Source organism: Simochromis diagramma, unplaced genomic scaffold (genome assembly GCF_900408965.1).
Source record: "Simochromis diagramma unplaced genomic scaffold, fSimDia1.1 OVJJ01000304.1, whole genome shotgun sequence".
Classification (NCBI taxonomy): domain Eukaryota; kingdom Metazoa; phylum Chordata; class Actinopteri; order Cichliformes; family Cichlidae; genus Simochromis; species Simochromis diagramma.
In genome coordinates, this window is record NW_024387030.1 from 4,211,656 (window position 1) to 4,228,722 (window position 17,067).

At 43.6% G+C, this 17,067-nt stretch overlaps 1 protein-coding gene across 4 annotated transcripts; it reads left to right on the plus strand.

Moving 5' to 3' along the window:
- Nucleotides 1-1,264: 1,264 nt before the first annotated feature.
- si:ch211-168d23.3 (BRD4-interacting chromatin-remodeling complex-associated protein) lies at nt 1,265-16,736 on the plus strand. 4 transcript variants are annotated; one of them, XM_040041382.1, is made up of 14 exons: nt 1,265-2,076; nt 2,511-2,696; nt 4,673-4,718; nt 4,851-4,893; nt 5,108-5,173; nt 5,374-6,912; nt 7,280-7,513; nt 8,714-9,374; nt 9,547-9,689; nt 10,090-10,151; nt 11,820-11,968; nt 12,113-12,207; nt 12,366-12,468; nt 13,123-16,736. In XM_040041382.1, exons 3-14 carry the CDS (start codon nt 4,678-4,680, stop codon nt 13,815-13,817), a joined length of 3,831 nt encoding a protein of 1,276 aa, XP_039897316.1. In that variant the 5' UTR covers nt 1,265-2,076; nt 2,511-2,696; nt 4,673-4,677; the 3' UTR covers nt 13,818-16,736. The 4 variants fall into 4 exon arrangements, with proteins under 4 accessions (XP_039897316.1, XP_039897315.1, XP_039897318.1 ...); XM_040041381.1 differs by having other exon boundaries at nt 1,265-1,535; XM_040041384.1 differs by lacking the exon at nt 13,123-16,736 and having other exon boundaries at nt 1,265-2,696; nt 12,366-12,766.
- Nucleotides 16,737-17,067: the final 331 nt, after the last annotated feature.

Consider the following 17,067-nt stretch of genomic DNA (forward strand, 5'->3'; position numbering starts at 1 on the left):
TCTTTGTTATTATTATTAGAGGTGAGACTTGGCCCAACTAGATGCAGGGACTGAATTAATGAATAGCTTGGAGTTATTTTTCAGCCTTAATAGAGCCTCCATCTCACATTATCCAGCATCCTCTTCAGTCACACCAACCCTCTCCATGTCCTCCTCCACTACATCTGTGAATCTTCTCTGTGGTCTTCCGCTTTTTCTCCTGCCTGACATCCACCTTCAACATCCTATGTCCAGTATTGTCTGTCTAACTTTGTCTCCTACTTCTCAGCCTGAGCTGTCCGTCTGATGTACTCATTTCTAATCTTGTCCATTCTGTTCACTCCAAATGAAAATTTTAAGCACCTTCACCTCTGCCCTCTTGTCTTTTTTGTCAGCACCGTCTACAAGCTATACATCACAGCAGGTATCGCTACCATCTCGTAAACTTAAGTTAAACAGACTCTTGCTGCACTCTGTGATTAGCTCCTTAATGACTCGGTCCAGTGGTAAACAGTTTGGTATCCTTTCAGAATAAATGGGGATAAGGTTTCGAAGAAAAAGCTTCCTTCTTCACTGATATTTTTTCCCCTTACACTCATTCTCCTTTGGCAGTTTAGTGCATAACTTTTGAAAACTGTGACTAATTATGTTAGTTTGCTTTGGAGTTATCCCTCATTTCACAGACAAATAACTCTTTGTGTATGTGTGTGTTTTTCCATGGATCATACTTAAGCAGACTTCTTTTTTTTTCCTTCTTATTTCTGGTTATATGTGGCCTACATTCAATCTTTTTCCACCTTCTTTAATTTCCTTTCTCTTTTTTCCCCTCATTTTTTCCACTTTCTCCTCTCTTGATCTCTTGAACAGTGCGTGATTAAGCAACCCTCTTTGCAGCAGAAATAGTTTTAAAAAACGAAAAACTATTTCCTCAGTCATTTTATTTATAAGCATTATTTGCTAATGTTTTCTCATCTTCTGTTAGCACTTGTTGTACTTTCTTCTTCCTTAACACCATAAAGTCCTACACGAATGCAGCTTGCTTTACTTTCCCGTAGTTATGTCTTCCTCCTTTAGGTAGCACAAGGCATGTCCAAACATTGATTTTCTTTTTCTTTACAATTGTGACCTACAGATGTATTACAAATATCAGAAGCGAGTGACTAAAAGATGCATAAAATGCAAGAAAAGCCTCAGTAATCGGGATGAGGGAGCTCCGCGGTGAAGCGCAGACACATCTGAAGCGTCTGCCGCCTGGCGGAGCGCACAGCGCGGTCAGCCTCCTCCCGCAGTCGCGCCGCTGAATCTGGATACTTGTCTCCTCTCAGCTGTATTTTCCTCCTCTCCACCTTTGTGCTGTGATCGGCTCTCCCAGTCTGTTTCTCACACCCACCCCGGTACCCCCCATCCGCACCCCTCCTCCTTCCCACCTCCATCCCACCCTACCCTACCCCATCCACCGCCACCCCCTCTCCTCCTTTTAGCATCTGAAAAGACCACTGAGTGAGAATCGATGGCGCAGAGGCCCGCTTGACAGGACAATAAACCACAAAGAAGGGGTGAGTTTTTTTCCCTCTCTTGGTTGTTTTTTTTGAATTGCGGAATTAACTCTAATGGCACAACCATAAGGGGATCGCTCGAGGCTGGCTGCGCGGAGATGATATTTTAACACACGGCATCTTTTGTTACCGCGATATGATTTACAGCAGGCGTCAGCTGCCGTGGTCCCACTCAGGGGGTGGGGGGGGGAGAGAGGAAAAATTATATATATATTTTTCTAAAAATAAATTAAAAAAAATATACCGTAAGGGGAAACCAGCGGCTCTGCATCCAGCATCGTTTGGGACATTAATTTCACATGAACACACATTCACCTTACGTAACCTATAAATGCATCACAGAATCCAAGAGAATAGCATGGCACTTGCCGCTGCAGCTTTAGATGAGTGTCGTTTGCCTGGATTTCATTGGGCGATGCGGTACCTTGAGGGTGTTAATGCGGTTGTCTCTTGTTGTAAACAAAAATATGTCAGCGGAATCGGAGAGGGAGGCTTGTCTTGTCTTTTTGAGGGACCTCCCCGGGAAATTGAGCGCAAGGCAGTGAGTAATGTTATAATTGGCTTGCTCTGCGCCGAGCTTTTCCACATTGCTTCCCTTTTCAGCCATGAGGAGAGGACAAGTCACATCCAAGGCGCAGGGGGAGCCGTCTATTTACAGCTGAGGCGCTCAGATCTGCCTCTCACGTCTGTGAGCGCCACAACAATAGCTTCCATTTTCCTCATCAGCCTCGGGCATAATCGATAGTAAAATATATATGTGTGTATTACACTATTGTTAGTGCAGATTTGGTCCACTCTCCCAGGTGTCTGCTACAAAAATCACACCAGCACTGCCCACAGCTGAGAAGAAACTGATGAATCATATATTGATCTTATGTCTCAGCGTTCAGATGAGAATGTGTTTTGGCTGCTGATAACCTTAAGTGACCTGACAGCATGTGGTGGTCTGTTTGTGCCCCCCCTCCTTGCGTACAGCATCTTCACCGGCTACCCGCACCGTGAGACGCAGCGATGCCCCAGCAGAGGGAGGTCTCGTCTCCGTCCCGCCGCCTCGGCCTGGCATCCACCCGCCTCCAGACACTGATGCCCGACCACGACTTCCCATGAGGCCACCACCAGAACTCAGCTCGACCGCTCTGTATGGGGCCTCTCACATATGAAGTAGGTTCCTCTTATATATGGTATATGGGTGAGATACATCCAGTGCTCATGTTTTACATCAGGACTATAAAATGGCGCAATAATTCTCGTTTTGAGATCAAGATAGATTTCTGGATTCAGTTTTTTCACGTTTCCCTGTGAAACATGTGACACTTTTACTCCTTCAAATTTATAAAAAGAAATATTTGTTAATTGAACCATTTAAAGACTAATAGCCACGAACATTACTTTATATTTTCTCATTATTGTGTAAGCTCTTGCATTGCAATATTGAAAAAGGCACACACACAAAACACCGTTTACATTTATAAAGAGTTATTAAATTATTATTTTTTAATGGTGTTGAGCAGTAGTTCTTCCGGCTTTCTGAAGGTCTTTGGATAGCAGCCTGTCACAAAAAACAGATGTCATTTGTTTCTTTATTTGAATCTATAAAAAATAAAATTGAGGATAACACAATTTGACAGGCATAAAACTGAAAACCTGGCAAACCTCAGCATGCTGTGCAGAGTGTTCTTAAAAAAAATTGGAGGAAACTGAACAAGTGGAGGAAAAAGGAAGAAATGGCAGACCTAAAAGACAATCTACAGCACACAAACAGTCCATGAAATTGCTTAAGAGTAGGAACAATTTTAGCAAAGACCTGATTCAGGACCTGGGAGATGCATCCCTTCAGTTGATCCATCTATTGTTTACTGAAACCTTCCCAGAAATGGTCTAAAAGGAAGGGAAACAGGGATGTAATACTGAATAATGCCAAATTACACAGGAATTGGAGTAAAAATCGGTATGTACAGAGGAAATCAGGACAGAGATACAGCTCTAAAACACTGTGGAGGCTCTCCATGGTTTGGGACTGCCTTTCAGCCAGTGGTGTTGGAGATCTTGTCAAAATTTTAAATGCAGAAAAGCACCATCAGTTTCCAGCTTCTGGAAACACAAACACACACTGACAATCCAGCAGAGGCATATCTGGATAGGAAAAAAACACAGCGATGGACTGACTTCCCTAGAGCCCAGATACTGAAGCAGTGTGGGACAGAGAATGGGACAAAAGGGAACCGACATCCAAAGAAGAGCTCTGAATGTCCTGCAAGAAGCCCCGAGGACCATTTCTGAAGACTGCTTAGAGAAAGCTTGCCTCAGAGAATTGAGGCAGTATTGAAAAATAAAGGTGATTATACTAAATAGTGACATATTTCCACATTTCAATAATTCACTGCACCTAATTCGAATTTTCCTATTAAAATATGAAGAAATGAGGGGTGGCTTGAGACTTTTGCACAGTATGGAGAACAATACCGAAGCAAGCGTTAACAAAATGATTTAAAATATCTTTAAATTCAGATAAATAATGCACATGGGAATATGAAGCAACTTTACTTGGTTGGGTTTGCAAACTGAGAGCAGGAATATTGTTTGTAGTAGAGAGGTTCTTAGAAGTTTAGTTTACAAAGAGCAGAAGCTTAAATTCACAAAAGAAAATGTTTTTACCTGAGGAGAAGCCAATGTTCAAGTCCTGGGTAAAACCTATTAGGCAGATTGTTGAACAAGCTAATCTCTGGTTCTGCAGGAAGACGCAAAACCAGGAATTGCCATGGTCTGAACTATGTGTAACAAAGCCAAGTTTTTTGGCATATTTTATAGATTGTAAGAGTGTGTGGCCTCATTTCATTTCTACAGTTTTTAATTTTGTCATTAATTTGTTAATTATAATTTTTCCAGGCTAAAAAAAAAAAAGTAGAATGATGATTAAAATAAGTGTGGATGATGGACAAATAAACTAATTACTGTTTTACTGTCCCCGTATCCAGTCACTGGCTCCATCTACTGAGTCAGTTTCAGCAAATGTTGTCCACCCAAACTATCTCTCGTTCAAAAGCAGATTTAGCCACTTAACCGGCTGGGCTGTCCTTAAAACCAAGCAGCTTACATCAAGTTTCAAAATGTTCACCGTTTCCTCCTCTTCCTTTCAGTTGACATGGAGGATGAAGATGGGACTTGTCTACTTGATGTTTTGTGGTGAGTTTCTGATCTGTAATCGTACAGCAGGTAAAAAACAACAACAAAAAAACAGTCTCAAAGATATTTAAAGTACATAGATTATAATAAATTAAGGTTATTAACTGATTTTTTTGTTCTTTGCCTTTGTAGTGACCCCCAAGCCCTGAACGACTTCCTTCATGGGACCAATGAGGTAACAAATACTTAAATAAAGGGACTCAAATGGGGAAAAAAAATCAATAGTGCTAATGATGGGTTTGAGTTGGAAATATTTCTTGGCACATGGTACTGAGAGATGTCTGGAGGAGCGCAGAGAGTGTGAAAGGGACTCGTTATGTAGTACTGCGTGAATTTCTCAGCACGTTTGCGTGAGCCCGACTTAAAATTGGCTGATTTTATTCCACCAGCTGCAGACTGAAGACCTGCTCATTAACTCCTCCTCTGGGGAGCCCTCCCTCTTCACAGATGCCCCGGTGAGTGTCTGGATCCACAGCCAGTAGCGTCACAACAAATAGCATTTTCCCTCAGGAGAATTATGTTTTTCTCCCCTTCTGTGCTTGAAAAAGCTTCCTGTTAACTTGTGCTAATCACACAGTTCTCCCCTATTTTCACTCAGCTTCTTCTCTCTGTTGTCTGCACCTTTCTGTTTACCTCCCACTGCTTCTTCCCCCAGAGTCCTGTCTCTCTGCTGGGAGATGGCAGGGACTCCCCAGACACGCCTCCGCCTGGATGTGTGGATCTGTCCTTCCTGGAAGAGGCCCTCCTGTCATCTCCAGAGGGTGGAGAAGACCCACAGGTGGTGCAGGGTGAGCCACCTGTGGAGGCAGCTTGTGAGGCAGAGAAGAGAGAAGTGGAGGAAGAGGAGGAGGCGGAGGTGGCATGTGATATCCTCCAGCAGAGCCTACAGGAGGCTGAGATCACTGAGCAGACCATGGCTCTGGAAGCAGGTCTGGCACAATCAGGGGACAGCCTGTCCCTGTACTCACCGGCCCCTCTCCTTTCTCCACCCACCGCTCCATTCATTCCTAAATCTGTGACCTTGCCTGTGACCACGGCATTGCCCAGAGACACCCAGGCAGCAGTCGAGCCTCCCCAGCCCTCCCTACTGGCTGTCGGGCCTGGATGTCCTTCTTTAAAGCCTGCCGCCCCTCCTCAGCTGATGGGGCTACTACCTGGAAATGTATTTCCTGCTCCTTCTCCAGAGACCTCCTTTTCTCTAAGTCCTGCCCAGGGCTCAAGTATGATCATCCACAAGGCTGTGCCGAGCGTTGCCAGTCGACCTCTTATAACTCCAACCCTGAGAGCAGCAGCAGCAGCACCGAGCATCGTCCTGCAGCGCGCACCTCATCCTATACAGCCCAAGTTGCCCATCAGCATTCAGCCCAGACTGGTTCAAATTAGCCCCAAGCCCTCTGGGCAGAAGCCCACTCCTGGTCTTACATTCGTCCCTGGGACTGCCTCACCAAACATTCTATTGTCCCAAGCAGCGGGCCAAAAGACTGTCGCTCCGCCACCACAGCCCACCCAGCAGCTCCCCAAACCAGTCAGCCTGCAGCTGGTCAATCAGGGTGGCTCCTTTGTGCTCCAGCCTCAGGGACTATTCCAAGGCCAAAACCAGTTCCTTCTTCCGGGCCAGTCTCCTGTTACAATCTCCCAGCCTGTCAGTGCAGCACGACCGCTGCTGACACCCAGTCACCAAGGCTCATCGGTTCACAGCATGACCCCCTCCACTGGGCAGCTTGTAGATGGCTCCCAGATCTTAACTGTGCCCCAAAGACAGCTGAATTTCAGCCCTGTGTTCACCACCGCAGCTGGGCAGCTAGCGCTCCGCCAGGCCACTGTGCTTTCAGGACCTTTGCAGCTACAGTCAGCACCTGCTACTGTCTTCCAGATGCCAGCACAGCTGGCTGGAACCTATGCTCCAGGAGGGCAGGGGCAACGTGCCACCCTGGTCCACAGTCCTGCTCTTGGAAACCACATTACCTTGATCAACAGTTCAGGGGTGCTTCCCCCAGATCTTACTTCTATCTCAATCGTTAATGGCCCCTCAATGGTTCAGGGGATGCCTTTTGCTGCCCAGGGCCCAGCTCCTCCGAGAGGAGTGACAGAAGGACAGCTAAACCTCCAGCAGGCCTCGGTGGTCCTGCTGCCAGAGAGAACTATTCAAGAAGAGAGGACCAGCTCTGAGGAGACTTTTCACCAGCTACAACAGGTGAGCTGTAACTGGAGTGTAGAGGCACATGATCTGCATGAAGGAGCTTTTGGTGCAGATACTTACAAAGTAAAACTGAGTAGCTGCTTTAACATAAAATAACAACTTTGAACTGTCTGATTTCTTACTGTAGTAACACACGAGATTCCTCAAAATGCCTAAAATCCCATTTTGCCCACAGAGATTCAGAAAATATTCCCTCCATAAACACACCAAGTCTACACGGCTACATTTACTTTTTTTTTTTTATCTGTTCCTGAACTTAATTACCACACAATAATAATATAACTTTGATATAAAGACTTGATGGTCATTGTGCTCAATTACACAACCCAGTTTTATCTGACTCTAACGTCTCCTTCTGCAGCCCTATGGACACACTCTCCAGCACGTCTCTGTACAGCCCACCACTTCTGCAGGGCTGCAGTCCTCCTCTCCCCCTGTGGTTACAGTCCTACAGCCACCTTCCGAAGCACCTCTGGCCCCCGACCCTGCAGAGATGCCCAAACTCTTGTTGCCCCCATCAGATATGACCCAAGTGGTAGAGGAGGTGACCCACTCGATGAGTCAGAACCAGGCCTTTATGCAACATCTGCAACAGGTCAGAGCTCGAGCAACCCCCTGCGGATTTTACATTTACACGACAGCAAGAAAGTGCCGATTCTCATCAGTGAAGTGGATGTAAAAATATAAGCAACAGGCAGCTAAACGGTAGAATGTAATTTAAGGTCTAACTTTACAGTACAGAAACTTTACAGAAAAGGACAAAATGATGGTGTATTAAAAAAATAATTTCACTGATAGAAACAATTTATGGTATAATAACAAGCCCTGGGTGCAAGTATGTGATTATGTTTCAAATAGCTGCTGCTATTTGATAGACTTGCCTCTGTTTCCTGTGGAAGCAGGCTCACCAAAAACAAGGATTTGCCTGAAGTTTAAGGCTCAGGCAAACTGGAAGAACTTAGATAGGCGATACAGAGAGAAGTAAATGGATTGATTCCTATATAGTGCTTTTCTACTCTCCCGGAGTCCTCAAAGCGCTGTGTACAATGTGCCACATTCACCCAATCATACCCATTCTCCCAAGCACTGACTCTAAACTGAGTGCTTTTCTAACAACATTCACACACTGATGGATGCATCGGTGAGCAACTTGGGTATCTTGCCCAAGGATACTTGGCATGCAGACTGGAGGAGCCAGGGATCGAATCACCAACCTTCGGATCAGTAGGTGACCTGCTCTACATCCTGAGCTACAGCCACCCAAAAGAAGTTAGACGACCTTTTTAAAGATGTGCAAAGTCAAATGTTAGATTTTTGAGTTTGCTGCTTTAAGGAGGGACTAGACCCCCTAAGTCACCCCTCTTTTCTAGCATAATTGTGGCCATAAACACTATAGGATTCAAATTACAAAAAGAACTCGCAATATAGCATGCTTGTTGTTTGTTACGTTCACTGGTGAGGCAGAGGAAGAACTGAAAAGAACTGTAAATATTCATACCTTAGAGAACTTGGAGTCTTCAACTCTTCGGCCTGCAGCTCAGTCTCCTGGCGTTTTCTCAGTGCCACCATCTCCTAAACAGACATCACAGCAGGTCTCTTTACCATCTTGTAAACTTTCCCTTTCGATCTTGCCAAAAGTGAAGTTAAATAAATTAAAATAAAATGTGTGCAGAGCTTCTGGTATAGATCTGTAATGTCTAGTTGCCTTAAAACAATAGAGGCAATAAAGATGCAGTGGTGAAGATAATATAAAACGATCTAATTTGTCAGTTTTTTATGATTCTTTCTACCACAGCAAGCACTTAGTCCCCCGATCACTTCTGAATTGTTGGTTGGAGCGCTGCCGGTGGTGCCAATGGAGTCGCTCGCCTCACCAGTCACCAGTGACAGAGAGTCCCAACCTCAGACCCATGCAGTCTCCGGTCAGGACACCTGCACAGTGATGTCAGACCAGTGTGTTGAGGTTTCTCCGCTTCACTCGGACCCTGAGAACACGCCACTGATCTGCTCCCCCTCTCAGATTCAGGACACTGGAAGACCAGCAGCAAGAACTTTTTCCCCTCCAACCGGCCCTCAGATTGCTCTGCCAGGACCTGAGAATTCAGTCCCCCAGACTACAGCTTCCCAGCCACACAGTGAACCCCTGGTTCAGTACGAAGTCCCTCATCAGCTACAGGTATCGCAGGCCTTGTTTGCCCACAACCAGTTGCAGATCCAGTCATCTGTTTCCAAGCCTCTGCCCCAGGCTCAGGCCTCAGTTTCACGGCCCCAGACCCAGGTCTCAGCTTCCCAACCCCAACTATCTGTTTCGCAGCCTCAGCCTTCAATCCACAGCAGTCAATCCCCTCTGCCTGTCAGTGTCTCGGTGCCTCAGCAGCAGCCTAATCCCACAGCTGCATCTGCAGTTCTCTCCAAAGCAGGAGACGACTCTGCTGTCCAACAGCACACACAAAACAGTGAGTTATCTGCTAGTTGATAAATAATATGATTCTTAATTAGCTTCTTTTTTTTTTTTTTTTTTATTGCCCCCACTATTGCTCTCGCTTTTATTATCTTTCATTTCCAGTTAATTCATTATAATTTTGCTGCCACCGTTTCTGTCATCCTTGCAATTCTGTCCTCTATCAGAGCCAACAGCTGCCTTGGCCGTGGAGAGTAAGGCATTTACTCTCGATGTCCATCCACCCTCTCCTGCAGCCCAGGGGGTCCAGGGGCCCCCTGCTCCCATGGAGTGCGCTCCCATCCAGACAAGTCAGCAGACGAGCACCAAGGTGAGCGAAAGCTAATATCCAATTACTTGAAGTCTGGTTTATTATTTAATTTTTAAAAAAATTAATTGTTATTATCAATTAATATTATAATTATTTTGTCAGTGTATTAATTTCTTGCTATGTTTCTAAAACAATTAAATTCTGACCAGCGCCTTCATCATTTCATGATGTTCTTTCTTGTGATAATATTGATTGTGTTTAGTAGGTTTAGTGCTATTAAAATCTGTAATCTACTCATAATTACTATACATAATTTTTCCTCTGTACTGAAATGAAAGAATAAAAGATGGCAAGCTTTGAAATTATTATTTGTTTAATACTGCAAATGTATAACGACTGACTTCAAAATGCACCCGCGTGTGTCGTTTTTAACTCGTCCAAAATGTTGTGCGTCTGCCAGCTGGCAGGTCCTCTGGAGCTGCAGAGAGAGGAGAGGCTCACACCAGCAATGCGCAGGCACAGGTAAGAGAAACAAAGAACATTTCTGTACTGCTGAAAGTCGTCATGTAAGACGCTGTAGTGTCTTTCAGATTTTTTTTTTCCTGGTGAATTACAGGAAACTGTCTGAAGTGCAAAATGTTGAAAATATTATGCAGTGGGAAATTATTGCAGACGTATGAATGTTGTGTGTATTATGATGTATGCACTTTTGGCCATGTATCATTAGAACAGGGGTGTCCAACTCCAGGCCTCGAGGGCCTGTGTCCTGCAGGTTTTAGATCTCACCCTGGGTCAGCACACCTGAATCACATAATTAGTTCATTACCAGGCTTCTGGAGAACTTCAGGGCATACTGAGGAAGTAATTTAGCCATTTAAATCAGCTGTGTTGGATCAAGGACACATCTAAAACCTGCAGGACACCGGCCCTTGAGGCCTGGAGTTGGACACCTCTGCATTGGAATAATGATTGTACATAATTCCTTAGAAGCATTTTTTTTTCTTGTTTGTTGGACTCTTATTGTGAAAACAGAGTGCAGTAAATAGTGATTCTACAAGCATTTTCTGCTATTGACAGGAAAGATGGGAAGTTAACACAAAGAGAAACTTCTGTTGCTTCTCTTGTTGTTGATGATGAGGTTTTGGAGTATTGGATGAGTATGCTATCTTACGTTGGTACACACCAACTGAAGTGTGAGGCCTCATATTTTAAAACATTGTATAATTTGATTTAAAATCACTTTAAATTCAGTTATTGATTTATCTACTTTAAATATGAAGTGAGGAGTTTAATAAGATTACATGACAATTACAAGTTATCTACACCAGTATCTCAGCTGATGGAGGAATCCAAATGGTGTATTGATAAAAGCTGCATTCAAACTGGAGGGGGGCGGTTGTGGGCCCAAAGCGGGTTGTCTGCTATTTGGAAGGTCCGTGTTTAAATCCCTAGCTCCACTAGTCTGCATGTTGAAGTATCCCCGGGTAAGATACTGAACCTAAAGTCGCCCCGAGTGCATCTATCAGCATCTGGTTTGAAAAAAATAGGTTTGATAAGCAGCTTTTACTTAAAAGTGAGACAGTTTACATTTTATTCTACCAGTTGTCTGTGCTACCTGTGTGTTCGCCTCAGTATAGACAACACACACCAGCAAACATCAGACTTTACTTGCATCACTGCACACACACGACATAAACTCAATACTGCACGCTTCAGAAAGCTTGCCCAGTGGGTGAAGCGGATTCAGATTTTACATAATAACCCAAAGTCTCTCCCCTGAAGAGTTCACAGCCTGGCAGCAGCTCCCCATGTCTGCAGTGCATATATATGTGTGTGTCTTGTCAGCCCTGCACCTACTGTATAAAAAGGTAGAGGTTAATTGGCAAAATGTGCAACAGGTGTGCCAGTCACCTCACTTGGCACTGCTCCCTGAATCGCTCTGCCCCACCTTTCCTCCTGCAGCTGAGCCCCAAAACCACACAACATGAAACATAAAACATGAAGATTCCTGTAAACTGGTACTTTTCATGGCTCTTGAAGCTGATAAATGTAACAAATAAAAAAAAAACAAAAACAAACCCACGCTATTAGATGGTTCCACCTGTGTTTTGTGTCTTGTCCTACTTCTTTTGTGCTGTAATAAACTACTGTAGGTTTAAGTTAACGCAGAGTTTTTATTAAACCCTTCAGGTTCCAGCAGCAGCTTTGTTTGGACCATGGAGCAGTGCAGGCTCCGCTCACTGGCCCAGCCTTCTCCACACTGAAGGACGCTGTTAGACACCTGCTGCCATACCACACCTGCGCTGGTCACCTGCCCACTCAGGATGACTTCAATTTAGGTTAGCTTGATCACTGACTGATTACTGACCTAACCATATCCTGCACATAAATGTATCTGGAAGAACAAGTGCCAAACTACTTTATAACTCAATAGGATGTAATTATTTTATCATATGAGTTATTAATAATGTTCCTCTTCACAGTGGACCAGGAGTTCGACACTGTGTCCGGTTTCCTGCTGAAACGCACCAAGGACATGGTCAACAAATACAGGCAGCTATTAGTTAGAGAAGCCCAGGTGAGACACCTCCTCTGGGGCGGTATTGCTTCAAAACCAAAACAATGTCTGGATGTTGAGTGACTCAGTTTGCTTAGTTTCAGATGTTGATTCTCTATAATCATCTTCTCAGTACTGTTTGGATCTGTGTTTAAGGGGATTTGAACTTGTCTCCACAGCAGGAGAGTCCCTCAGCAGAGATGGTAATGCTGGAGCGTCTCTTCCTCCAGGCCGAGCGATACGCTCTAGCGGAGGACAGACGGCGAGCCCGCAGAGACCCGGGTCAGTGTCACAGCAGGATTAAAGAAGTACCGCCGCCTATTATTGTTACTATTATTAAAAAGAGGTTTGCTATGTGTGGGTGGGTGTTTGCCAAAATGCAGATGCCAGTGCTGAAGTAAATCTGAACCGGCAGGGAAAAAATGAATTAGTGAAACAAACTTATTAGCACTGCTTTTAACCTGCATATTTGCTCCAGAGCAGCTCCCAGGTGTTAAGAAGTAATTAAATGGTGTAAATGTGGAGCAGGGTGTGCTGAGAGAGACTCAGCATGATGGTGAAAAACACAGTTATGTTAATTAAACATTTGGAAAAGGGGCAGGAGGTTGTTGAAAGCTGTTACGAAAACTAAGACATCAAACTATTCGTTTCATGTCTGTTTGCATGTGCTCTCTTCAGGCGCACTGCTGCATTTTAATCTGGCAGTTCTATAGCTGGATTAAAACGTTATGTTTTGGGGGTGAAGGCATAGGCAACTAAAAGCACAGCTTTGTGCATAATTAGAGAAATTTGTTTGGATATTTTTTTTATTCTCTATGATCTGATCCTTTAGACTTTTATGCCTGAAAATTCTTCATCTTCACAGCATGTCTATGTAGAATTAAACCAGACAAACTGGATAATATTGTTCAATCAGCTCCACTTTCCTTTTTCCAGAGTCCTTTATGACAGCTTTGGCTACGTCAGCGTCTTCCCCTCATGCCCATTCCTCTGGCAGCCCCTCTTCTCCCCCAGCTTGGACCAGACTGTCCGACAGGCCTCCGGGACTGAAGACCTACCGCTCCAGCTCGCGGGGGGCTCTCAGACTCACCATCAAGCAGGAGTCAGGCTCTCGTAAGGTGATCCACAACTCTGCCTACGACCCGGGACTCAAAAGGGACCACACGGGGCAGCTGACCAACGGTGGCGGGGCTGTAAACGAACGCCACTCTCAGGCACCCAACAGAGAACCCAAGCGTCCTCAGCATGACGAGGAGATGACCAACGGAGCTCCGCTCAGTAACACTGCTGAGCAAGTCTCACAGACAGCACCCACGTCCGTAAAAAAAGTCCCAAATCCTCTTTCTATGCCAGAGCCGCAGGATGTGCGCTTTGAGTTGCCTCCCAGAGACGTCAGCGCTCCAAAACTGAAATGTTTCAGGGTGGATGCGTCCCCTCGGGCCGAGCAGCGGTTCAGCCCGCCGCCTCCGCCTTTCCAAGAGGACAACATGCTCAGTGAACATCTACAGAGTGCCATCGACAGCATACTGGAGCTTCAGCGCCTGCAGGGCCCCTCTGCAGCCCCGACAAGGGCCACGTCAGGCCCGTCATTGGACCAGGCTGTCACCAGCATCCTGGAGGGACACCTGTGAGGTAATCTGCATAGACAGGCATCCACACAGATCCTAAAACATCGAAGTTGAAGTAAAACAAAGGAAGGTGTACAAGACTTCTTACCTGTTCCCAGAAGGGTTTCAGATTTTACAGAAAAAGCGAGGAGAAAAAAGTTAAGAGGCACTATAAGCAGATGCATACCAGACAACAGCACTATCTATAGTCTGATAGATGTTAGATACTTCATTTTGATGTACGTTTGTGGAAAAAAAATCTATTTGAATAGGAGCTATATTGTTTCAGTGGTAGTTGAGTCATTCAGAGGTTTACGACACTGGTGTAACCTTCATCAGCATATAGTATATAAGTAATAGTGAGGCAAACGAAAACGTGGAGTAGACTGAGATTATTCAATAGTTTTTTATAAGATTTCTTTCGAAAATGTGAAGTTTTCTTTTGCATAGTGCCAAGCTTCCAGGGTATTTATTTTGATAATCTGTGCCAATTGTGTTTTGCGCAGCAAAGGTGTGCGTGCGTGTTTTCCTTTGGATTGGTTTGCGTGGATCAGATAAGTGCGTGTGTGTTTGTGAGAGTGAGAGAGAAGACATTGCATCCTGCTATGGGACAGTACAAAAAAAACAAAAAAAAAATATATACAATTCCCGCAGGCTCCATCATCTCGGCTTAATGAATGAAACTCCAAAGAATTTGTGCTACATCCTGAATACACCAGCAAACGTCCGTGTTGTGTCTCTTCCCACAAACTGGAGTGCGTCCTTGTTATAGCAGAAATAACCCGAGGGGGGTTAAAATACATATTAGGCAGTCATGCTTTCTTATTTTTCATTTTTTTGGACCCTTGCTGTCACTTGTGCTAGATTCTTAACTGTGAAAAATCTCTAGTTTTCTGTGCGTTTTCAGAAACGATAATGGTTTCCCATACTGTATGTATTAACATGCAAGCAATAATAAGTTGGGGTTGTTGGGAGCAGTGGTGGTGCAGTGAAGAGGAGGAGATGACAGATCTTTGCCTGTTTTGCTTATCGGTGTCATTGGATGAGAACAAAGATTATTTATCATTGACTAAGATGCTTATGCCATTATCAAAGCCCGTGTAGTTTAGAAATTGTGTTTCTAACATGTTTTAAGGGCTTTGAGGGTACTTAACTGCAAACGTGACCATGAAAATGTCCATTTTAGGGGAAAAAACCCACAAAAAAAAAAAAAAAGGCAAACTGTACAGATATTGAGCCTCTCTGCATCGTCAAACAGCCTTTGACCAAAAACTAGAGGAACCATCCGCTTCTCATCTCTTTAGAGTTCTCTTTGTTTCTAGCCCGCTGTCCTAAAGCTGGAGCTTTATTTTACCGCAGCCGTTGTGGAGCAATATATGATTTTTGCGACATCTTATGTTAATGTGACAATCTTATTGGTCTGTGTGAAGGTGTGAATTCTGGTCATTTTGGGGTCATTTGTAACAGCTGTACGACTCTCTCCCTTGTGAAACGCGTGCAAGATGTTCCTTGTGGATTTTTGCCTAGAAGGTCGAAACGTACAAGCGGCAAATAGTCTCCTTTTTTTGTGATATTACCTGAAAATTTGTTTTAAAATTTTGCTTTTGCAAACCCGTAAGGGATCAAGGTTTGACTTGCAAATTGGAATTGTCGAGAAAATGCCTTATTTTAATTTCAGTGTACCTGAATTGGAGAAAAAGCTGATTAATGTGGTGTTTTTGAATACTTTTGAATAACATCTGGTGTTCTGAAAGTGAAAATAACTTGTCCCTTCAAAGAAAAAAAAAGATCCAGAGATTTGGGGCTAAATCTGAAACTCATTTCTTGAAATGTATTGTTTGGTTTCTTTTTTTTTTTTTTTCCTTTTTTTTTTTATATATCTGTAAAAAAAAAATTGTCTTTTGTCGCAGTGAACAAAAGGAGTTAAATATGCAGTAATTTAGTGTTGAAACTCTGCGGGATTACAAGTGGACACACACAAGAGGATTCACTAAGGACTCTAAACTTTTAAAGTTTCCTGCAAAAGGTTAGAAGTGAAACCATGTATATGCTTGCCAACATAGACTGTATATAAAGGACAGACATGGGCAATTTGACACATGCACTGTTTGTGAAGCCTTATTTTCTTAAGCCTCTAGCTGAGTGTTTTTGTTTTGTTATTTTTAACCCAGGTACCACAACATGGGACAGATCTCACTGTGAAATATAAGATAGGGACTGATTTGGCACCCTATGATTGCTAATTGGGATGATTACCTAAAGTTAAGCCCATAAATTCATCAGGAAAGTGTTTACTGGAGGCAGAAATCAAGGAGGCTGAGGACCATTTTCTAAGTCAAGGAAAAAGGGAAAAAAAAAAAAAAAAAAAAAAAGTCAAAATTTCAGATTATTGCCTCAAAAATGTCTTTTGACACTGAAAGTAGGATAACCTCAAATTTTCAGTGGCAGAAAGAAGCTTCTACACTTTTCCAATTGACTTCTGTACAAGCAGACCTTTTTCACAAGCACAAGAGTCGCCCCCTGCAGGCCACTGAAAAGAAAAATGAAAATGCAGGTTTAAGGTGCTTCTGCAGTGACCCTGAAACTACAGCCTTCTTTTATATACAGTCTATGTATGCTAACTTAGCATGAGGCCTGTCCATAGCAGAAACAGCTAGCCTGGTTATGTCCAAAGGTAAATGCCTACCAGCGCCGCTAAAGCCAAGTTAGCGGTCACCTTTAAAAGTAGTTCCCAAAATTCATTAAATAGAAGACCCCCAATTAAAAGCAAAGGCTTTCTAATAAATCAAACTGAATCTTCAGGTGTGTTTCCACCCTCAGAGGTTTTCACTGTAATGCAGTAAAGATGTCAGAGTGTTTTTCATAACACAGGATTGCACTCTTTATCACCGCTAGACTTCTTCAAAGGGTAATTCCACCAAAATTTACTTCAAGAAAAAAAAAAAAAAAAAAAAAAGAAATAATTCCCCAAAGTCAGTCCATGTTAATAAATCAAGGGCACCCAAGAAATGAAAAGTCAACTTTGATGGAAACCCCTTGGATGAAGCAGCATCATGTGCCATTGTTATTGTTGCAGTGTCAAACACTGACCATTAGAAATATGCTTAGTTTGTCAGCGTCTTAGGATAAAGGGATTCTGCATGTTGAGCCATTTTATTTATTTGTAAATGTGTTTTATTTAATTTTCCTGACTGAACTGTGAAACCAGGGGAGCTCATAACTAATTCAACTTCAGATACAAAACATTTGACTGACAGATTGTTTCTGATGCCAA